General features: G+C 42.4%; 4 protein-coding genes across 6 annotated transcripts in view; 1 reads left to right on the plus strand and 3 right to left on the minus strand.

Annotated features, from left to right (window-relative positions):
* The window catches only part of nfatc3b (nuclear factor of activated T cells 3b), a 28,680-nt gene extending 25,482 nt beyond the window's left edge, over positions 1-3,198 (plus strand). For all 3 annotated transcript variants that reach the window (XM_008281640.1, XM_008281641.1, XM_008281642.1), the window contains one exon: positions 2,542-3,198. In XM_008281640.1, coding sequence (XP_008279862.1) covers positions 2,542-2,687 — 146 coding nt within the window. In that variant the 3' untranslated portion in view covers positions 2,688-3,198. The remainder of the gene's footprint in view (positions 1-2,541) is intronic.
* Positions 3,199-3,348: 150 nt separating this feature from the next.
* On the minus strand, positions 3,349-6,428 carry pdcd2l (programmed cell death 2-like). The gene is made up of 2 exons (XM_008281639.1): positions 4,834-6,428; positions 3,349-4,405 (listed from the first exon to the last, which is right to left on the minus strand). Exons 1-2 carry the CDS (start codon positions 5,315-5,317, stop codon positions 3,804-3,806), a joined length of 1,086 nt encoding a protein of 361 aa, XP_008279861.1. The 5' UTR covers positions 5,318-6,428; the 3' UTR covers positions 3,349-3,803.
* A 1,164-nt stretch (positions 6,429-7,592) lies between these two features.
* fem1b (fem-1 homolog b) lies at positions 7,593-14,799 on the minus strand. Its single transcript, XM_008281638.1, is given in 3 exon segments — positions 7,593-13,091; positions 14,193-14,463; positions 14,466-14,799. Coding segments are annotated over 3 exon segments (1,968 nt in total). The 5' UTR covers positions 14,527-14,799; the 3' UTR covers positions 7,593-11,455.
* A 2,999-nt stretch (positions 14,800-17,798) lies between these two features.
* ciao2a (cytosolic iron-sulfur assembly component 2A) lies at positions 17,799-24,322 on the minus strand. The gene is made up of 5 exons (XM_008281644.1): positions 24,066-24,322; positions 23,284-23,448; positions 21,850-21,899; positions 21,382-21,427; positions 17,799-18,752 (listed from the first exon to the last, which is right to left on the minus strand). The coding sequence occupies exons 1-5, from the start codon at positions 24,187-24,189 to the stop codon at positions 18,652-18,654; spliced, it is 486 nt and encodes a 161-aa protein (XP_008279866.1). The 5' UTR covers positions 24,190-24,322; the 3' UTR covers positions 17,799-18,651.
* Positions 24,323-24,422: the final 100 nt, after the last annotated feature.

A 24,422-nucleotide genomic window follows, 5' to 3' on the forward strand; every position in this document is an offset into this window, starting at 1 on the left:
TTTTTTTTTTTCATCAACGTGTGTGAGAAAGGACAGAAAGAAGTCGTGTTTGGTGAACATCAGGGAGCTTTTATTTTGACAGTCTAAAATAGGGAGAGTGTGCTTCATTTTGAAAAGCCAGCAGATTTCAGATTTCCTGGAAAGCCTCATTAACATTTCTGAACTTTTACTTTGATATCGTAGCGTATGTCAGTGCATCCTGTCAACTTTAATTGGCAGAAAACTGGCTCTTACTTTGAAAAGCTTACACATCCACACTTCCTCCTTTTAGTCTTCTGAGAGTCTTGTTCCTATTAAAAAATAAATAAATAAAACATCCAGCCGCTGTAGATCTTTAGACCCCAACCGTGCCCCTGTGCAGGACTGTTGAGTTTAACTCAACAGATGTGAACAGGAAGTCATCCTGGATATCGTTCTGCTGCGTTGATTTTCCTTTAAGCTTTTTGTTCGATGTGTCCTGTTGATAGAGCCATGATGACATTAAAGACTGTCAGTGGAAGCAGCTGTGTTCGATAACGGACCACTAGAGAAGAACTAGAGGTGCCGGTCAGGGAAAAGAATAGAGCAGACAGAGAACGGCAGACTAAGGATTAGCCTCTCAAACCGTTCCAGTGGGGGATTTCTGCCGTTATTTGCTATCTACATCAACATCATATACTGGATTCCTATTACTTAGGGAGCTGCACGTTTTGATATATAATTTGCATGGATTTTCTCAAAGCAGCAGGATGAGTTACAGAGCAAACATCAGCAATAAGGATAGGCCTGAGAAATACTAGTAGTCATGATCCACTCATATGGATCTTCCTCCAGCACTAATTGTTCTACTGCTGATGTGTGTGTTTGCTTCGTCAGCTTCAAGTTTCAAAGCAGAGCTATGAATAGACTGAATGGAGCAGAGATGGAACCATTTGCTGCTCTGCAAATAAACTCAGCGGAGAGCAGCTTTTACTGCTGCTTCTAATAATAATGACCACAGTGTGTGACCTCTGCTGAGAAGCCAGCCTTGTCCCGCCCCACAGCACTGCTTTATGATGCTCAATCAGTCGTTTTTGAATAATCGATTGGTTTCTAATCACAAGATGCATTTAGTAAAGCCAGTTTGTCCTTTTCAACCACACAAACCTGTTGCAGTGGAAGCCACAAGTGCTCAGCTGCACCCTCGTGTGGCTGTGCATGGAACTGCAGTACAAATTTCTGATCAGAATTTATTTATTTGCATGTGTCGTTTCATTTCTGACCTGTAATTTGAACAAAAAAAGTTAATGGATGTGTGTCCACAGCTCTTTACACTCAGGCCCCTTTGCCATCGCAGCAGGTTGAACACCAGCCAAACAAAATGTTTCTGTATTACAGTTGTAGAGTTAAATGATGCTGTAAAAATTCTGTTTTTTTTTTCTTAATTGTTAATTCTGTATCGTAAAAGTCAGAAATGCAGGGAAAAAAACATTTTTTAAGGTAACAAAGCCAAAAGGCAAGACTTCAAACCCTTTAGTCGGTATTCATCAGGAGGCACACGAGACTCCATCAGCTGTAGAAGAACTGCCCATAAACCGGTGTCTCAGTGCCAGCTGTTTCATTCTGCATCAGTAAGACAATGACTCGACCACAAAAAGTCTTCCTCAGGTCACTTACGGAAGGTGACCAAGCTCATTTGTAATAGATTTTGTCTTTTTGGACTTCACTTCAAAAAACAGCTTTTTGATATTTTTAGAAATGACAATATGGGTGTTAGAGTTTTAACTAGTTGCTGACCTTTAAACCGCTCAGTCTGCCGTTACAAACTGCTTAGCAAAGCCTTTGAGGACCGTATCGGACTTTTAGATGCTACTTTAAAACTTGTATGTAAAAGTTGCACCTTGAAAAAAATCTCAATTCAGTGTCAGTTTCCTAGGATTGTACGATGTGTTGGAATTTCAAGATGCGATACGCTGGATTTAGAAAATAAATATAGGGTGATCATAGCAGCAAGCACCTATGTGCTGTGTGTTTTCTCTCTACTATTCTTCTGTCTCTCGCTTTAACCGTCAATCAACCGGTTAAGGCAGACGGCCGTCCTCTCTGAGCCCGGCTCTACCGCATGTCTTCATGTCAACAGTAGTTTTCTCTTCCCACTCCAACAACCAAAGAGCTGCTCAAAGGGAGTAGTTTGGATTTCTCTCTGTAAGATCATTTTTCACATACTTCATTATGTCCACTATGTACACTGCCCTGCCTTGACTGTGGCTGTGAACTGGTGCTAACTGAACTGAATTAGATGTATACAGTGGAGTGGTGGCATCCTCAGCAGCGAATAAAGCCTCCATGTGTGCTGTGTTCTGTTTGTATCGGTCTGAGATGCTTCAGTGATATCTGCTGGTTCTGAGAGCTGCACACAGAACCATGAAGATTTTTTTGTTTGACTTTTGTTTTCAAATTCCAAACATTAAACTACTTAGTTTCATCGTTCATCTTTAGTAGCCAATCAGAAAACCAAGCATGATTCAGATTTTGGAAAATGTAATAATTAGTTCTAACGTACCATTTCTGTTTTCGCTGCAGTGAATGAGATAATCGACAGAGACATTGGCAGCCTGAGCGGCAGTGCCGCTACAGTGCAGCCCGACCAGCTTGACCAGTACCACCGGTACGACTGGGAGCACAAGTCCAGCGACGCTGCCTTGCCATTCTGTGGAGGCCCTCAGTAGCTCCACGGCTTTCTCAGGAGACAACTGATCTTCAAGTGCCTGAAAACTAGTCAGCAGCCTCTCTTGCCAGGGTACCACATCAGATTACCGTTTCCTTGACCGTCTCAGGAATTTCAGTGTGACTTCACTGGCAAACCAAAGACTTTTAAACTTTTCATAACTGTAGAATATTACAAAAGGGCTGTTCGTTGAATTTTTACACAATTTTAACAATTGGTCATTTTAATACAGAGGCTAAAGTTGTACAAAAGAAATAAGAAAATTTTGTCACTATTTATTGGCCAGTAAATTTTAAAACATCTATTTTTGATACTGTAGATCTGGTCCAGTAAAAACTGTAGTCCTTCGGCTAATCATTTACATTTTTATAGCTTTGTTTTACTCTGTGGTTTACATTTTCTTCCCTGAATTACATTAATGCTGTTCAACCTGAAATTCTGTGACGTGAAGCCTAAGACACTGAACTGTAGAAATGTACTGTGAGGTTGAAGTAAAAAGAAAATATTTGGTATTCTATGTCTGAATGAGTAATTTAATAACTGGTGGGTATCAGTCTGATGGAGGACTTTAGAACCAGCGTTGCTTTTGGAGGTAAAATAGCAACACATGTACTGCAGCTTGTGCACCATTTCCTGTCAGTTCAGTCGCAATACACTGAAGGCACCTGTGATATGTTGTTTAGTGCAGCAACATTTCAGGACATCCAGGTTAAAGGTAACAGCTGGTAATATGTACCAGCAGCAATAAACAGGAGGAGCTGATAATGTTAAATATTAAATCCCACTGGCAGACCGCTGCTCTGCACAGGTTCATGTTCTCCTTATAAAGCACCTGGGTTACAGAGGTGGACACCGACAAGCTAAGGACAGAAGATGTCACTGTTCTATTTGAAGGCAACATTATTTTCTACAAATGAACCAGGCAGAAACACCGTCAGCTGGAAGAGGAGGTGGAGGTAAGGTTGCAATCAAGACGCCCAGAGCGTTCTCTGTCCATGAACAGCAGTCAGACACAAGAGTGTTACATGTCAGTGTCTGATAAAAAAGCATGTCGTGTCTTCTATAACAGGTGAGTTTTAAAGGACTCGGTGAGGATCGGACTTGTCGCCCCGTTCAGTCATTTAAAGAGCTGCTGGTCCGGGTCTGTTTGAACAAAGCAGAACTCCTTCACTGGAGTGTGTGATCCAGGCGTCCAGCAGCTCTTAGTGCAGGTGTAAATCAGCACCGTCCCAAACTCCAGCTCTGCCTCTGCACTGCTGTCCTTCCTCTGCAATAGGCTCACCAGGGCGGGCATCAGCTGCAGCTCGAAGGTCCTGGGTCCTCCGCAGGAGCTGCACACTGAAACCAGCTGAGCCATATTGGATGGTGGCTCAGAGATGAAGAGCGGGTTCCCGCCACGGCAGTAGCACAGGATCTGCTGTGGACACAGTGAGATCTTCTTCATGAACCTGGAGAAGACGACGTCTCCGTGTCGGGCTCTGGTCTTCTCATACTTCTCCTCCCGGCTGCCCCCACTCTCCTCCAGCTCTCCCACCTCCACCCCCTCTCTCCTCTGGTACTCTCTCAGTAGCTGCTGAGCGTGCTCCAGGCCATCCTCCTCCCACCCAACATCCGACTCCTCCACCACGCTGATGAAGAAGGGACAGAAGACGGGGACATCCTCCTGAGGTTCTGTCAGACGAAGGTCCTGCAGGCCGCCGCTGATGTCCACCTCAGTGACTGCAGAGAAAACAAGTTTCACAATAAATGAGGATGTCAGTGTCTGGAGGCTTGGATGTGAAACAACGTGTCCCTCCCTCTGTGTGGAGAAGTCAGTTAGCCTCAGTTCACCAGCAGCTACACGAAGCACACCGGAGTGAACAGAAATCAAGCTGCACATTTATCTGATGCATTCTTGTAAGAGTTTGCACTGAGGCAATAATTTACACCAAACACACCGACTAACAGCTACAACACAAGACACGTTGTGTAAATGGAAAACAAATAAAAACAACATCTGACCTGAAGGTTTTCTGAATCGTGGCAGAGAGTCATCGAACACATCAACACGACTCACGACCAAAACTACACAAAATCTCAACAACCAACTCCAAACTCAGACATTCATGGTTCGGTCCAGGCTGAGTCGTTCTCAGACCCACACTCACCTTCTGTCTCAGGAACTGCTGCCTCCTCCTGAACCTGGACGTCCTGTTGCACGTCTCCTCCCCATCCATCGCCGCCGTCCTCCCCCTCCATCCCCCAGTCATCAGCGGTGTCACACCAATCCGTGGCCGACAGAGCTTCCTGAGCCACGGCCGGCCGGGCGGGAGTGTCCGCCGGCTCCTCGTCCAGAGCCTGAGAGCGGAGTACCAGCCAACACTCCGAGCGGCCGCTGCATCCAGCGGCTGCACAGGCGAATAGGTGCAGGGTCCGGTGGTAGGGGGAGTCCTCCAGCGGGCAGTACACCTGCACCACCAGCGCCAGCGGAGCTCCGCAGCCAGCACAGCGGGGAGACGGCCGGGAAAGCAGCGGCGGCCAGTCCGGCTGACCCCCGACTTTGTTGGTGCGGTAGGAGGACCGGTGTCTCCTGGAGTCCAGCTCTCCGTCGCTCAGCCCGAGCAGACGGAGCTCCGGAGCCGCCGCGGCCATCACACGTGGATCAGAGAAGCTAGCCCGAGGTCCCTCACCAAAACAAGCCCGGCTGGAAACAAGTGGTTAAATAAAGATGCACACATGCCAACACGTCGGTACCAGGCAGCAGAGCCCTGAACGGACCGGACAGGCCGTGTTAGAGCAAAGCACCATAAATACATGTATAACGGATACGCTTCTAAACCAGACAGACAAAAGTTCCTACCGGACCCATACAGTCTGTGGTCGGACCTCAAACCATGTGAGTCTTAAAGCACAGCATCTCTGTTTGTGCAGTTTCACCTGCACTGCAATGAATCAATATGTAGATATTAAAAAAGTTGCATTTGTCCTAAAAGCAAAAACAGAATATTCTTGGTTCAGGAGACTCTCCAGTCTGACAGCAGGAGATGTGCAGCAGTGACTTTACTGTGTGTCTACATGGTTCCTACAGCCACATACAGAGCTGATCATGTAAACGTCTCTTCAGATTCAATGAACGTCTGTAACACGTCGGGGAGTCTTGATACAGGCCTGGTTTACCTTTAAGGAGACTGAGGAGAAGACACAAGGCATTCACACTTCCATGAGCATCCTTCCTACCCCAGAGACCTGCTCAGTACCAGCACCAGTCTGCGTCCACATCAGTATTCCTCTACTGGAAACTGGGCTTTGCAAGACAGTTTGAAGAATATTATAACATCAGTGTCTATGGACAATTTCCAAGAAAAAACACCCTCACTTGCTGGTCAGCACAAACCTGTGAGATTAAAAATTGCTCGATAAAATATTGGTTAATAATGGAAGCACATTTTTTTAATAGATGAGACAAGAAAAAGTTGTTCGGCTCAGACTGGGTCCAGCGTGTTTGGTGCAAACACGTCCAGGACGGATGTATCGTCCTGACAGTGAAGCACGGAGGTGGCAGTATGATGATATGGGGCTGCATGAGGGCAGAAGGTGTTGAGGACCTTTCTGGACACTCCGTGGATACCTGTCAGGACACTGAAATAGTGGCTGACTAGATGACTTCCATTCTGCAGAAGCTGAACATCCCAGCATGATCACGATCCAAATCACACTGCCAAAAACACACAAGAGTTTCTAAAGAAGGAAAAAGTGAAAAATATGACCTGACCAAGTACATTGCCTGACTTACAATCAATAGAACACCTTTGGGGTATTTTTAAAAAGCTAGAACACAACCCCTCCAGCAAAGAGCAACAACAACAAAAAAATGTCTCCAGAATATCTGTCCAGAAATGTGTGTAATGCTCGTATCCTCCATGCTGAGGAGGAATGAGTCTGTCACCAGAAACCGAGGTGGATGAGGCGCACCTTTGGACAAAAACTGGAAACAAAGAAGTGAGTAATGAAAGGTGTACTGCAAAGTGTTGCACTGAGTTCTGATTGTAAGACCTGTATTTTTAATATAGTAAGTTGTATCGTAAAATAGTTTTTATTTTGACACAAGAGGAAAAACTCAACTCTTCACCTTACAAATGATGTGATCCTTGAGAGGTGACACAAAGGTAAATCAATGGGAATAAGTGACATTGGGCAGGGGTGCACTCTTCCTACTGTATGCTGTAAACGGCGTCAAACAGAATGCAGCATTGGTAAGACAAAGTTCACAGCTGGAAAAGGGAAAGAAGAATGCAGATGCAAAATCTGGTCTTCAAGTACATAACAATATTAACAAAGAGGTATTACTACAATGTAGCAGTTTGGGCCATGTTCTCATCAACTCCACACAGTACAGAACTCTGCTGGCAGACTTCTACCCAGAGCCAAGGCAGCAGGGACGTCACGAGAACCGACACCACATCAATACCAAAATTCTGAAAATGTGAAGCTACCAGCAACGTGACATGAAAAGCCTTCTTCTCACTGGCATGTGTGTAAGTTCCCAGTTTTAAAATTAAATTAAGAAAGTAAAACTTTGCCATTAAAAGCAGCCAGTTCTGACCCAAATTACAAAGATCACCTGTGTGTGAAGTGGGAGCTGTCCAGCTGTATCCTGCCTCATGTCCAGGCCAGCTGGGAGCAGCTCCAGCCCGGTGTAAGGGGACAGCTAATGAATGACTGGATGACCTCAGTGCTTTCAATAAACAGCTTCTGCTCCAATCAGACAACCAAATGACAGAACTTGTAGGAGTGAACTCTGCCTACTTCTAATAAAACAATCTCATTCTCATGGGATGAAAACAGTCAACATGCCGCGTTCATTAGCTTTTGTTAAAATTCACCGTGGAAAAGTTCAGTCATTAAATCAACACCAGGACACCACCAGTGAATGCAGATAGAAGACCTTTAATTTGGCAGCATTCATTCTGCAGAAAGTACACAACAGCTGACATCTTTTAAAGTTTCCTGACACATGGAGAACCTTTGGCTTCATTTCAGCCACAGAAACCTGGTTTAAAACTCAAAGCTGCCAGCTACCCATCAGGACATAAATACTCCTGCATTGTTACATAAAAACCGATGTGTTCAAAATAAGATGAGCACTCTGAATGGCACATTATCACATCAAACCTTTAAACATCCAGGTAGAAGTCCCCTCCCCCCGTAATGCCCATAACATGGTTAACAAAAGCAACGAACTTTGTTAGAGTCTGGAGAGACGAGTTACGTTACGAGCATTTGTTTTCCACCTTGACACTGTGGTCACAGGCTGCTTCTCTCAAGGAAATTAAACCCTGAAAACCAATGAATGCTAAACAAAATTAGACATGAAACTAGTTCATTTGTATTTTCCAAACCTGATTATGAGATATTCCCAACATCTGATTAGTCAAAACCAGTATCTTGGTGACCAACAGGCCAACAGTTGCCAAATGATGATTCATTTTACATTTGAAGCAAACTAATTTAATTCACGCTTACAAAGTTTGGAAGTTTCCAGACAAACACAGTTTATTTAGTACTTCCTGCAGTTTACTGATTCGATCCCACACTTGAATCTTTCATTGAAAGCTGAAGTCAAACGTCACAGTCTGACTCAGACACTGCAGCTTAAAAAAACACACGTGGTGGATGCAGTGAAAACAACTAAAACAAACTCATCCAGATGTTCCCTATGAAGAGTAGAGCTGCTCCGGCACAACAATGAGAGTCATCAACCTGTCAGTTATGAGAAACTACAACTTTCAATGACACACTGTACACTTTAGGGCTGCCGCTAAACAGCTTCTCCCACAGTTGTGTCATTTCTCATGTATTTTGTTAGTCTATAAATAGTACCAAAAATCTGGAAAATGTCCATCAATATACCCAAGAGTTAAAAAGGGACTTCTTTAAATGTCTTTTTTTGAACTGCAGTCAACTGAAAATATTAAATGTACAACAATAAAACAGAGAAAAGCAGCAAATCTTCACAATTAGGGATTGGAACCAGAGAATCAGTGCTGCAAAGACGGATTAGTCGATTAAATTAACATCCATTTTTATAATAGAGCAATTGTTTAACACTCATCATCAAATGAATTGCTGCTCTGCTCTCCTGTATACCATTTAAAATTAAATGTTTTTGGTGTTTCACTGTTGGACAAACAAACAAAAATAACCAGTGACTGGAACATAGAAATGATCTACAGAAGAATTAAAAATGAAAATAATTGTTCGTTACAGCCCTACTGACAATGTTAACACTTAACAGCCTGACAAAGGACTTGACCAATGAAAGGAACAGTTTCACATTTAGTGAACCGTTCCTCTTCTGTTAGTGTTCCAACCAATACCACTCATGTCTTTACAGTAAATATAAAGCTATAGAGATCAGCTGGCTAGTTCAGCCTAGCATAAAGACTGGAAACAGCGAGCCTGGCTCTGTTTAAAGGTAACAAAATGGCTCTACCGGCACCTCCACAGCTCACGAGTTACCACAGTACATGTTCAACCCCAGGACAGAATCGGGATAGACATTACCCCTATCCAGTCTCTACTAAGCCAAGCTAAGGGCTGCAGCTTCCTACAGACATGAGCCTGATCACTCTGGACATGGAACTGTCCATTTTCAACATTGCAAAATTCATTTTTTTGTCCCAACAAAAACTAAACACAAGATTGAGTCATTTTAAAGACTGACATCAAACTTAAAGGAATAACTGCCAGCTTGATACAAAACATTAATATGAATATTTTCATCTTTTCAGTTTGAGTGACCTGACTCAAGTTCTTCTGCTGCCTTCAGCAATTTGTGTATATAGCAGGTCTTATTTTGTGTACATAGCATTTTCCTCGTTTCTTTTTTTGTTGTTGTTGTCATTTTACAGACTAAGCAGTTATTTGAGAAAATAATTCACAAATTAATCAATAATGAAAACACCTGGTAGTTGAACTGAAAGGTTGTCATGGATTTTAACTGTTGGCCCTAAACATACCTGTGGACAAACCTAGATAAAGGTATAAGGCATAAATGGAAAAGCTTCAGTATGAAGGGGAGCTGAAGACCATCAGGTCTGGTCCAGAATAAAAAGTAAGTACTGCAGACCCAAGAGAAAGTAAGACCTGATTCAAAATGTGATCATCTTGAATAGACCGAACACCAACAAGCTACAGAGCAGGTCCAGAGAATCAATGTTCAGAGTCACACACTGAACATTAAAGTCTCCACGTCTGTGACATGCTGAGGACAAAAACAAGAATGACAGTGAGGCAAACGCTGCAGCTGCACTACAAGCATGAGAAAATGCAAACCACTTGGTGTCGTCCTCAACTATCTACAGCTTACTGTCTTTTTTAAAAGTTGCCTTGGAAAGGACATTCATCATTTCTGTGTTTACGTCCTTACAGGTTTCAAAATAAAAGCATGTATGAACAACCGCAGCATGTTTACCAAAATATTAGTCCTATTTAGTTCTTCTGAGGGAATTTGGCCAAGATATTTTAACTAGTAGAAAAAGCAGACTACATGACCAAAAGTATGTGGACATCTGGACATTGCACCAGCATGGATATTAATACAGTCTCCACTCCTGCAGTCTGAGGCTTTTCACCAGATTTTGGCATATTCCACCACAAACAAACAAACAAACAAACAAAAAATCACAGTCCTATGAAAATTATGCCACTCTAAAGAAGTCTCTTGAGCTAAAAAAAAAAAAAAAAGAATAATCATTTGTCTTTGTGACAATACATTATATTCAGATAATCCAGTGGGTTTATACATTTTTATTTACTCTATGAAGAAAACTTTTCTCGCTTCCTTAGATTTTATTGATAAAACGTAGCAAATACGTATATATACTGGGTTTTTTATGTTTATCTGGACATGAGAGACCCAGACAAAACTGGCATGAAAGTACATAGACAGGGGTGTCTGCATAGTTTTGGCCATCTGGTGTCATTTCAGGGGAAAAGGTCAAGAGAAAAAAATATCTTAGGTTAAACATTCAGATTATATTTCCTAATTCTGTCTTTTCAGTATCTTCTCTTATCACTCCACTGCTGCTGTTACAGTAAAAATAAATCCAGTAAAAAACATTTTCATATAAAAAAATAATGTGTGATTTGTGAGATGAATACATGGAAAGCAAGTGAGTTTGGTTGTATGTTGGTTTCTCTACAGGCACTCATTCTGTTTCTGTCTGACAATCTCTCCTTCACGCATTCTCTCCGACTGCAGAATCACAGTAACATGGCGTACATGACAGTTTCCTGGCATGGAGATAAGGCAAAAATAAGAAGCATGCAGGGCAGCATCACTGCTGTCCTCTCACTGCAAAAACCTACTGCAGGTCTCTGGCAGACCTTCAGAGAACAGGTGCTGGCCGGATGTTTTCCTCTGATGTATCGCAGTAAACGAGCTGCAGAAGTGACCGTCTGCACATCAGCCACAGAGACAGACAGACAGACAGACAGAAAAACAGACAGACAGACAGAAAAACAGACAGACAGACAGACAGACAGACAGACAGACAGACTGCCCTTTGTCCCTCTATGGCAGCTGTTACTTTGCAATTAAAACTTAAAATAAAACACAAAACAAATTTTAAAAAAACAAAAACAAAAAAACACTCTTTATATAAAAATGCTTAGAATCTTTTAGTACCACACCATCATGCTCCGCACGATCTGGATTGCTTAGAAATACTTTAAAAAGACAGAAGTCTGTCCTTCATTCATGTTGAGCCTTCAGCTCTGAGGTCTGTTTCAGTGGAACTCCACAAACTCCTCCAGCGTTTTTGGAATCTGGTTGTGGTAGGTGATTTGGTGATGTCGGACGGCACGCGCTGCCAGGCACTTGAGGCTCATCTTCATCTGGGTCTTCAACAGGATCTCTGACACTCCCGTGGTGCTCTTGTCTAGCGGTGTCTTCTTCTGTTTGTTGGTCATGTCTGTGTGGGCGCCTGCCTCGACCAGGTTGATTATGATGGCATGTAGCGTTAGAAAGTCACTGATAGGTCGGTTGTACTGGACAATGACATGCAGCGGGGTGTTGCCTTCATGGTCAACTGCATTGACCTGCGCACCGCAGTCCAGCAGCAGTTTGGTGACTTGGGCATTGGGGAAGCTACAAACATCATTGGTGTGAAAGTCATCAACCGGCGTGCTCGAGCTAATGGCCAGGTGCAGCAGCGAAGAGCCCTCACGTGACCGCGGGTCCAGCTGGATTAGATTGTAGATGTGCTTGTTGATACTGGCGCGCTCCTCGTCACTGCAGGTTGTCTTGGTGGAGATGCAGGCCAGATACAGAAAGGTAAAAACGTTTGACTCATAGTTATCCATGGCCTGCGGGAGTTCAGATTCACCTGCCACCTCAACTCGAGCCATGCTGCGCTGAATCTCCAGCACACTGCAGCTTAACACCTGCTCCACAGAAGAGGCTAGCACATGCTCCTTTAGGTGGACCATCTGGGAGAACACCTGAGCAAAGCGCAGCAGGTCTTTGTGTGTGTTCCGGTTTCCTTTCTGCCGCAGGCGAAGAGCATGAAGCCACAGTTTGATGCACTGTTCAAACTCCATGTTATCAGCATAGACAGCACCACGATAGATGATAGGATGTGACACGTCAATATTGTCTGAACCCAGGATACGCTCCCGGATCATAAGTCCCTCCATGTGCAGAGCATCCCGATCCACTCGGATGGCCTCCAGGTCTTGGGGTGTTCGACACTCACCGCGAGCCCCATAGGCCTCAATGGGTGGCAACAACTCCTTGACAATGACATTATCCAGGTCATGGTAGCGCTCTATCATGGCCATGTGTAGGTAGTGGTAGGTCTTCTGTATGTCATAGTTCTCTCTGTCATTGGCAAAGGAGGCACCAAGCAGCTCCAGGGCCTCAATGCGGCTGCGTGCATCACAGTCGGCGTGTGCCAGAAGCAGCTCCACCACATCAGCTTTACAGCTCTCTGCAGCGACTTTCAGCGGCGTCATGCCATGTCCATTCATTACCATGGCTGCCTGGCAGTGCATCAGCTCTTTTACAATTTCTAGATGGCCAGCCTCAGCTGCAAAGTGCAGGGCAGTGGCCCCACAGTGGGCCTTGGCGTTTGGGTCTGCCCCCTGCTCCAATAGAAACTTTACTACATCCACGTGGCCCTTGTAGGCAGCGATCATCAGGCAGGTGTTGTTAAACTTGTTAGTGATGCTGATGTCTGCACTGTGTTCCACCAGGTAGCGGACAATGTCCAAACGCCCATCAAAGCAGGCGGCCCGCAAAGGAGTGGAGTTGGTGATGGTGGTGTGGTTAACGTTTGCATGGTGACTTACCAGCAGGCGCACCACCTCAAAGTGCCCCGCTCCAGCTGCACACCACAGCGCTGTGGCACCGTCAATGACGTAGCTGCAGGACAGATGGGAGACAGATCATGAAAACATTATTATTATTATTATTATTATTATTATTATTAGTAGTAGTAGTAGTAGTAGTAGTATTATGAGTGCTTGCCCCAAGATGAGGAAGCCTCCCTCTGAACTTCAACACTTGAGAAAAACAGGACTGAATACATACGTTAACTTTCCAAAACAACTTTAAATCAATAGACAGTTCTGACCACATTTTCAAGTAACTACTAAAGTAGAGACACTTGGACAACGGAAATAAACAGTGTTATTACGACTCTAGTCAGAGCTCTGCGTTGACTTACTGAGTGGCTGTGACCAGATAAACCCGCCAGTAGAGTTTCATGTGGCAGAGCAGCACCAGCAGGTCTCTGCAGTGGGGCTGGGACTCCCTCACATGGTTTTCAATAACAGTGTAACAATAACCACGTTTCACTACTTTATATTTCAATACCTTACTTATAAAAATACACAGCATGTTATCCTCTAAAACTGCTTTTGTCATGTCAACCTAAGATCATCATATAATTTCACACACAGGTGACATTTTAAGTTGGCTTCTTTAGTTTGACCAAGTTTCTATATTCAAGTATAATATTTTAGAGACATAATCTAGATAAAACTAACACAGTCTACAACAAACAGCTCTGTAATAAATCTCAACACCTAAAAAGGCTGTAGCTCAACCCTCTGGTTGAGCACAGTGTCGTATATCTGCCAAAAGAAAAAGAAAAAGAAAAAGAAAAAGAAAAAGAAAAACACAACCAAACAAAACTTGAAGATGGTGCAATTATTGATGATCTGAAGGTTTCTAGACTGGACTAAGCTCCGTGTTTCAACATCCTAAGCATGCCCCTGTGCATGTATAGTCCAGGTCATGGATTATAACTAACTGTGTATAACTACTACTTGGGTTTTACTTGACAGACCATTCAGTGACATGTGGAACAGGCTCGGTTTGGGGTAAAGCCAGAAACATTAGATATTTCAATCGAGTAACATCTAAATACCACTGAGACAGAAGTTTGATGAGACTTAGGTGGACCTAACCTTCATTACAACACTGTCAGAGCAAAGAAAATTTGAAGATGACAACTCCTACCCATCAAACCGGACCGTGCCGGTCTGTTCAGTGTCCACTCGGTAGTGGTCCAGCAGCAGTCGGACCACCTTGTCGTGCCCGTTCCGCGCTGCGATGATGAGGGGAGTGGACCTCTGGCCGGCCAGGTGGGTTACATAGCCCAGCAGGTACTGGGTCTCCGCCTCGGAGTGGTTGAGCAGCAACGCGGCCAGGGTCAGGACTCGGCCCTCACTGGCTGCCTTGTACACGTAGCCGGCCAGAGACTCCATCTGAGCCCGACAGGCAGCCAGGACCTCCGCTTCCTTCGCAGCTGAAGCCCGCAATGTCCACTCCTCCAAAGGAAGCGGCCTCCCATTAAAATATCGAAACAAGCCACAGTGATCACATGAAAAAGGTATCGTCTCCTCTACAGCCCCGACAGAGATGTTCCTGGTCCAAGCTGGTGAAGGTTCAGAGGGTAAACGCCCGACACCAGGCGTCCAGCTCCGGGTATCCGTCTCCAAGTGACAAGCGCCAGCTGAACAGGCTAGCCGGTTAGCTCGCCGGTTAGCTCGCCTCAAACGGTAGAGAGCTGCTCGAACAAAACGCCTGTTTGGGGTCAAGATTCAACAAAATGGTGCCTCGGTTTTCGCTCTAAAAGAATCATTGTCTGTACTTTCTGTCTGAAAACTAAAACAAGTGTCAAAGATTTCAGACGCAAACACAGGTACGATCACCTTTCGCTATCGAGTCTTATGCCGGAAGTTGCCGTTCAACTTAAAAACACCTCCGACTAGAACTTTCTCCAGCAGACATGGTTCCCTTTTCTTCTTCTTAATTTTAGTCTGTAACAAGGCAGAGCTTTATTGCCACCTACTGTTCAAATCAGTACGTTCCTGTCAATTTCGTGTCCTGCAAATAAAGGTTAAGGTATGTTCCAAAACAGAATTTCCAAAATGATTTGTGAAGATTGTTTAATGGTCCACGTGTTTAATTTTTTTTAATTTGCATACTATGTTGATAGTATGGGCGGGTAAAGATGACATGCTCCACAGTGTCTGTTTGCATCACGACATTTTCCAAAAGTTTTCTGATGAAGTGCGAGTTTTCTGTCACCAACATAAACAACCACAGTCTATTATCCCTCTCTCTGTCTCTCTCTCTCTTTTTTTAATAAGGGACTTTCTACCTCTACTTTATGCTGGATCTGGTACAGCTGATAAACCTGCTTTAAACAGCTTAGACGAAGGCTGCTGCTTGTAGCTGGTTTAAGGCTGGCTATGGTGGTTGAGGCTGGTTAAACTGGCATCAATCCAGTTCTACTAGTTAGTGATCCTAACAGGGATGGTCCCTCAGTTGGCCACCTAAGTCAGGCTGCTCAGGCAGGTTTGAAAAGGTAACAGTGGGAATCTAGATGGTCAGCCAGCTAAATGGAGCTCGACAAGCTGGGACATATTCCACCAGCAACACTTGTGAAATCTGTGCTTTAAAGGAAAAACCACGATTAAATTAATGTTGACTTTAACTGGAGGCTTAATCTGTTCCATTAACCCAGCTTAGCTGTGTGTTTTCAAACCAAGCTTGAACAATAGTGCATTATGTGTGCAGAGAGTACATGTGCAGCCCAGAGCAGGTGACTGATTAACAGAAGACATTCTGTTGCAAAAGACTGCTGACAGATTATATGCACAATATATACTTAAATACCGTGAGATACAATAATAATGAAGATTGTGGAAACATGTGAAACTATATAAACACATTTTACATGGTAACAAGTACCCTATGCTAAAAATTTAAATATATTTGTCAAAGTTGGTGTTTTGTCACATTTTAGTCCCCAAACAAAGACAGACACCATCAAAGACCTCACACCGTCACATGGTTTATTTACCTGCTGCACACGTTATACTGCCAAACTTCATTCATTCTCCTATACTGTCTTTGGGTGTGTAGTTAGTGTATTACTGCGTCATCATTGTGTTTGTGGTTGTGATGAACAATGTTTTGTGGATAAAGTCATTGCCTTTTTTTTCTCTAGTCACTTTATCATATTCTTGTGTTACCTGAGTTCAAGTTAATTCCCTCTAAAGTTAATTAGTGTACTGTAGGCACTCTTACTGAGTTGCCAATAGAAACTGTTTATTAGTGTTGTTGTGCTGGCTCTAATATTATAGGGCTGGTTAAGTAGGTAAAGTGATTTATTTCACCATGACTGTCATAGTGAAATAAAATAAATCCTCTTTGCAGTGTTTTGAGGAAGAACTTGTCTGACAAATTGTGCCCGTGTGTGAAACTTAGATGATTTAACACAAATGATTATCATTGCATACCAGTAATCAGTCAGTCTGCTGTGATGTTTATTCAGCTCTGGTCCTGACTACAGCTGAAGCATCCTTCCACACGATTACACTTGGATCTAAATATCATTTATTCCGTTCTGGTTTGGACCGGCTCTCAACAGGGGATGCCACACCATTACAGTTACAAACACTGCTGTGATTCCTGAAAGGTCTGTCACTGTGCATCCTTTATCTGTCAAGAGCCATTCACCATTTAAGCCTAAAACAAATATGAAAGGACATTCACCTGTACTGCAATCAACAACAGAACATGGAACTGAAAGCCGTAAGGGCAGGACTCATTTCCACAAAAACACTTTGCTCCTTTTAGTTATCCAAAACTTAAACAGTGTATATATGAAAAAAGGGAAAATCTTACCAGATCTACAATCCCATCCTCACGTACGGTCATGAACTGTGGGTACTGACAGAAAGAACACCACTGACAGACACAGCTGAAATGTTTCCCTTACAGGCTCTGACAGTTTCAGCTCTTTGTTTTAGCGCTTCAGTTTTATGGTTTTGGTTCATCCTCACCACCTTCACAACATTCCATACAGTTATAACCACCATTACATGTCACCAGCTCTGTGTTTCCCCCGATGATGAGGTCCTGTGTTTGTTCTCTCTGCGGCCATCTCTGGATCTGGAGCTTCATGTCTCTGATCTGCAGCCGCTGGCCTCACCAACCCCCAAAATATTTATTGTTGTATTGCTGCTCTCCATCTGCTAACCCTAACCTTCATCCCCACTCTCACCCAACTGGTCAAGGCAGATGGCCGCCTTCCCAGCGCCTGGTTCTGTCAGAGGTTTTTTCCCCCCCTCCTGTGAGGGGGTTTTGGTTCCTTCCCACCGTTGCCTAGCACTTGCTCAGAGGGAGTTCAAAGGCTGCTTTGGATTGTTTGGTTTTCTGTTTAAATTCATCAGGTCTTCACCTTACTATGTTAACCACTGTGAGATGACGTATGTTGTAAACTGTGCTATACAAGTAAAATTGAATTGTATTGAATTGTTTCTGGGGGAAATTACTGTCACTGCTGCTCTATGAAGCTTTTCAGCTAATGTAGCTACAAGTTTAGGTCTTGCAGGGCATTAAAACTGTAAGTAATTGCATAAGTAAACTTATAGTTACCTATAAAAGGTTTCATATTTTTAATTAATTTTCATTACTTTGCTGAAATCTGTTTTTACTTCAACATGACTGTTTTGTAATTTCATGTCCCAAAAGCCCATTTATTAATATTGACCATGACCGAGTGTTAAAAAGCATTGGAAGGGGAACAATTTAAAGGAGGGCAAATACTTATTTTTTTTATAGACACTGTATGTATTTTATCATTCATTTATAAGAAACAAATACAGAGAAACATTGCCAATTACAAAAACAGTGTCTCATGTACTGTATATGAGCATAACATTGAATTTTCAGCAACAATCCTTTTATGGAGATCAATAGATTAGGCAAAACAAAATCATTAAAACTTATATACAAGAGCAACCTGCTACAAACTTACACATGCTTTCTTCTGTTCCATTATTCTGTCAGTCACACAAAGTAGCTCTTAATACCTGATTCTTTTGTACATCATCAACAAAACAATTAAAATCACCTCTGAAAAGATGTTTTTGTATTCAGACTTGAATCTGAGAAATTTGCCTGTTTAGTTAATCACAAGAAAAGATAAAAAAAAAATCTCCATGCTTTTTACTGTTTTAATATACAAAAGGAGATCAAGAGTCAGATCCTTCTCAGCCTACAGCATGGCCCAAACAAAAAAACAAAGGTTGGAGGATGAGATGGAAGTAGGCCAGGAGGTCTTTTCGGTTTTCTCTGGCCCACTTCCTCAGCAGCGTCTGATGTTGCCTCTAACAGAACTCAACAGACGACCACAAAGGCTGTCCAGGTGGGAATGATGAGAAGGTCAATATACATTTGTGTTTTTTTTTAGCTCCCGATTGTGCCTTTAATTCACTACACAGTATTCAAGCTTTACTCTGAACACCCCTCCAAAAACTCTTTGGAGTCAACAGAAACTTCTTCCTTCAGACAGATGCTCAGGAATCCTTTGTATAATATTCTCAGGTTCTGTGGAGACACACACACACAAAGAATTTGCAGCCCCAAAGACTTTGCTTCAAGCAGCTGGAGCTTCCTCCCCTCAGTCGTCTGGTTCGGTAACACACTGCTCAACGATCTCTCTCAGGTTGGGGTTTTCCATGGCAGCGGCCACTCGCTCCTTATCGTTGATCTGTTTGTTAACTGAAGACACAAAGAGCAGTTTTCTTGAAATAATGATGATGGCATCCCATTAGGGGAGGTCCTAGGTTTGAGTGCTAATGTTGACACTTTGGACAACAGTTCACTTTTATGGCATTTGTGGAGAATTATTAATATCCACGGGACAGTGCTGATATGAATGGTCATATTCATGTTAATTAGGTAGAAATTGCAGATCCACTGGTCTTGTATTTTTTTCTGTCTATACCCTCCCCCATTGAAGACATTTACAAACATGTACTCATTTTTATTGCAGTGCTGATAAATGTAGTGACCTCTCCCCATTCAAAAGTTCAGAAGCAGAAATTTTAAAAATGCACAAGTATAAAATTTTGCTGTTAAAGGCAGAGTTTTCAGTTGTCAGACTAACTAACAAAAGCATTTGTATGAGATTGTGAGTGTTAACATTGGTGCCTGTTTAATGTCTGAAAGCTCGGCCACTATGAGAAGCCCTCTGCTTGGTCAGGATCCAGCTACAATCTCAAGTAAAAGCAGAAAATGTAACCATTCTATTCTGGCCTCTCTTCACGCTACATCAGTTGTAACAGTAGGATGCTTTGAGCTCACCACGCTTGCATGGACTTGCATTTCCTTACTTATCTAAGATAATTATAGCATATACACCTGCGCACCCTCTTTGCTCTCTTGATGTTTTTATGGTCAATTACTTTGTTTAACCAAAAATCTATTAGCTTCAGACCATTTGCTCTTAGTTGGGTCTGTTTGCATTTACTTGCTGCATGCTTTGTCTGATGTATTTTCTATTGTTGTGAAGTGTATGGGGACCATGCTGCGTGGTGATTCTGTAAAGTAACTGGAGCATGATGCTAAACATCTGAGCGGACCTGTGCCCTCTACAGTGCTGGTGCAGCATTGTGACATTTGGATGTGCACAGTGCACTGGTAGCAGTTGTCATTACATAGTGATCTCTCGAAGAACAAGAATTTCATCACATTTACTCTCATTTGTTCCATTTCAACAAAGTTACAAAATGCCAATTGTAAATTGCAACATGAGATCAGCTCTGTAGGACTAAATGTTGTGTGGGAGTGACAGTCTTGTGAAATGCGACTACTTCATTTGTCGGTATGACACAACCAGTGTGTGTCCTATGGCACCAATGAATAAAGAAAAACATGCATGCTGTTTTTCATTCTTCTATGATGACTGGTGCAGAGCACCATTTTAATTTTTTGGTATCATTACAATTCACAGTGTTGGTTGAGATGCAAGAACTGCAATGATTATTGAAAGTAATTGGAGGCTAAATAGTACAGTGGACTGAATATCTTTGGTTTTTTGAACGTCAAAGCATTCAGCAACATATCAATCTGTTATATAAACCAATCAATAGATCAATATCAATAATCAATAGATGGATTAGTCAAGGAAATAATTGACAGGTTATCCATTATTCTAATTATAATTGTCATTAGCAACAACAACAACTTATCTATCTATCTATCTATCTATCTATCTATCTATCTATCTATCTATCTATCTATCTATCTATCTATGTAGATATTTATTTTATTGTTGTGGTCCTAATACCATTTGGGGAATAAAGACAGGATTGCAGTCTTTCTTAAATGTAACCAGATAAGCCAAACTGTTCAGGACATCAGTGTTGAATAATGAACCTTGCTTGTAAACAATATAGCACTACTAGTGCTAATGTAGTATCCAATTTGATATACCTCATGACAGTACTGTGAAGACTGTGGTCTTACAAGACCAGACAGCAAGTCAGACTATGTTTTATTATTTAAATTGGAAGCATAGGCTGTGGCTGGAATTTGGCAACAGATGAAAGTGTCTGGAGGGAGTGAGTACAAGGGCAAATCCTGTCGTATCAGGTTACCAAAAAAACTGTCAGAAGAGGCAAATCAGTCACTTGTGTACAAACCTGACATCTTAAACACGCTGAAATCACTGATAACTAACCTTGAGTTTTCCTAAAGTTCATTGTTAGGTATTCATAAATGGCATTTTCATAACAAACTATATCTACCCAGTGGCAAAACTTGTCCAGACCTGAACTTTTTCAGTTTCTGATGCATTTGATTCTAGCCCTTACATTTTGATTGCCTGTGCTGGATGCAAATCAGGGTAAAGAAACCATATCAGGTATTTTGGCCAAATTAGCTGAGTTTTGAGGGTGGCACCACAGAATAGAACAAGGGACCCATTAACATTTGTTTAGTCAATGTAATGTCAAGCTTACTGACCTGTCTGCCAGACAGACTATACAAAAAGTCAAAATGTCACCTCAACTGTTAGGCTAGGGCTAGCGATAAGGAAATAACTACAGCACATTTTGTGACAATATGATCCAAAGCTGTGCAGACACCATGCTGTCATCCAAAGTATCAGACAAATGGAGTGAGGAGTGACTTTAACCCATCAGTATATCAACAATTACATACAACTCTGCTGTAAATGTAAAAATCAAGTTTGAGATCATCATGAACAGCTGTTTAACTCCACTAACCCTTAAATAACCCTGCTGTCTTTCTGGACCAAACTTCTATCTGACAAACTGCAAGTGTGCAGAACACAGCGCAAATGGTTTCATCTGAAATTAAAACAAAATAAATAAAAGAGACTTACTGTCTTCTTCCGTAGAATGGGTTCCTTCGGAAATATAAATTTCTAACTGTGAGAAGAAAGGAAAACAACTGCTGTTAAAAGGCTGCATTTCCTGTTTTATTCAGCGATTATTTCATAGATTCAGTTGAGAACAAAGTAAAGAGGATTTTCAATGCCAACATGGTGTAACAGAATAATAACACTTGGTAGGTGGTTTAGGCTTAATCGTTGCAGAATGACAGATTGGCAGAGAAATTGGGAATATGCAACTCAGGGAGTAAGGTAACAATTAATAATTGAAATCTGTACGTAGACAGTACAAATGCTGCTCATTCATTGTATTTGGGTGGATGCAGCTATTTCAGTACCAAATACAAATAACAGAATGATTTACACTGCTTGATACAAGAAGAGGCAAGTGTCAATATTTGCTATGTGTAAAGGAGGTGCAGTGACCCAGAAATCATGAGTTACCATTATAGAACTCACCTTATGTTTAAATGGCAAACATCTCTGTAGCTTCACTTGTAAGCACAGACCTGCAGACACAAAACACATCGTCATCAGACACAAAACACATCGTCATCAGACACAGACACTGATGACACACGATGACCGGCAAAATTTCAGCAATCACAGGACAATTAAGCAGTAAATTAGAGAACATCTTGTCAGAATTTATAAAGATGGAAATCAGTAGCAAAATGCAGCAAAAAGAAACAACAGAAAACACTGACAAAGCTGTTCTAGGGCATCGCTTTTATCCAGGATGGAAGTGGCCTCTCCCAGGATGACAATGCTGAATGGTTTGATGGCTATAAAAAGGATGTGAACTATATCCTGTAGTCTTCATGTGACCAGATCTTAAGCCAACTGAACACAATGGGCCAGAAGGCTTGTGATTTGGGTAATACAGGTCTGGGACTCCCCATCAGTCGGTTAGAACAGACGAAGACTCATGGATGAGAAGTGAAGCAAACAAGTCCAGCTGCATTCTGCTGCAGCTCTTTGGGTTACGAGGAAAAGGATGACTTTAAATCTACAGAGTATTTAAATGATCGAAGCTATGGCTGTGCTTTGAATTTCTAGAATTTGAACCTACTATTGAAGGCAGGAAACTATTAGACAATAAGGAAAAAATACGCTGTTGTAGCTCCTCTGTGTTTATAAAATACCCACCTTGTTTCTGTTGCACTTTGTTTAATATACAGACCAAACTTGTTCATTTTTTTATTTAGATGGATAATTAAATGTTTGGGTTAATCAACTAATCAGTAAAACTATCAACTGATTATTTCATTGTTGATTATTTCATTGTTATTGGCAGTCCTAATAATAATGATAACTATGAGGACCTATGTTGGAACAAAGGCATTATATCAGATGTTTGAAATTCTGTCCTCCCTCAACCTGACATGTCAATCAAGGCCCCGTCATTTTATGTGGCCCACGAGAGATGCGTTTTTTAATTTGATAAATTATTGGACTATATAATATAATTTATAATTTATGTTATAATAACACAGCAATGTGCCTTCATACATTTTACTTTTATGTAAACGCATAAACCGCATTCGTACATTGAATGAATAACAGTCAAATGCAGAGATGATTATTTAAATAATTATTTAATGGAAATAAGTTTGAAGGACTGCGCTACACAGTCTACGGCTTTTGACATTTTTTGACAGAAACTACAAAGATCTGAGTAGATCGTGAATAAACCCGGATGCACTCAAAAAATAGGAACAGGTCCAACATCCCTGCTGCTTACTGTGTGTATGTCGAAACCCATTTAACAGAAGACAAAACATCCCTAAGCATCTGTATCTGCCTTCAAAAAGTTGGCGTTTGAGCCCGGTTTATTGGCCAGCTAGTGTGGTCCAGGTGTGTGCTGGTCACGTTATGAGCCGCGTGCCTCACCGATCAGAGTGGCCAGTGAGCAGTGAGGGACAGTTGGAGAGAACTTGATAATGATGAGGTACTCGTCCTCTGCCAGCTCCTGGACTTCCACACATTTCTCCGTCACCACGTCCAGCTCCTCCAGGGTGCTGGGTTTCTCCGGGTCTCGGATTGATCGAATCACATCTACAAGCAAGAAGCAAGATTAGCCACTGTCAAGGACCGCCAATGTTAAGTTTTAAATTAGAAAATACATACGGTGTAGTGTCTGAAACGTGGACAGCGTTAAACTGAGATAAACAAAATGATCTGATGACAAGATAAAAGACCCTCAGTATTCCATAGAAATGGCTCAAGCACAGACATAACTATTGTTCTGCAGTAGCACCAGTCCTCATACATTCTGATCACTTTGAGCCAAACAGTACTGAGATCTGCTCCCTGTGAGCTCACCAAAACCCTCTTACAAGACTGTTTATCTGGTTTCTGCAGCAGCGCTGTGGTGTAGGTCATATGACCCGTTATCATTATGTACACCAGAAACACTTCGGCACACGACTCAGTGTCTCTTTAGACAGAGTGACCATTCCCCAGACAGGACTGTCCTCAGACTGGCCCTTTAAGGACAGACTCACTTTAGCCGTGCAGTTCTGGCACCACACTCAAGAGAGCCCACTTATGTGTAAATAGTCTGGTACGCTGTTTCTATGACTCGAGCCTTTTCTCTTCTATGAACTCTCAAAGGTTTGGGCTCTTGTGGTTCACTGAAGGCTGCTGTCACGGCTGGCCTTTCCGACACTTACCGTAAACTTCTAACGCTTTCTCCTCCATCTTCCTGGTCCGCAGGGCATTCCTGTTGTCCACAAGTCCAGAGAACTCCAAAACCTTGGCGACAGTTAACGAAACAAGGCTGAATACTATCGCCATTTTTTAGAAGGCGCCATGATATACGGGAGCGATTGTAATTACTTTAAAATGCGGAAAACAGCGGGCAGCTTCAGCGCACTCTACTACGCTACAGGAGTTAGCAGCTGCAGTTTGCTCACACACAGCGACTGTCTGTTCTGTTCTACGGTTGGGTCACCAGCGTCACCTGGTGATGACGTTAACTTTTTGAGCGTTTTCTATTGGTCAGCGTTCGTCACGTGACAGCAGGAGTC

This window comes from Stegastes partitus, unplaced genomic scaffold (assembly GCF_000690725.1).
Source record: "Stegastes partitus isolate 25-593 unplaced genomic scaffold, Stegastes_partitus-1.0.2 Scaffold240, whole genome shotgun sequence".
Taxonomy (NCBI): Eukaryota; Metazoa; Chordata; class Actinopteri; family Pomacentridae; genus Stegastes; species Stegastes partitus.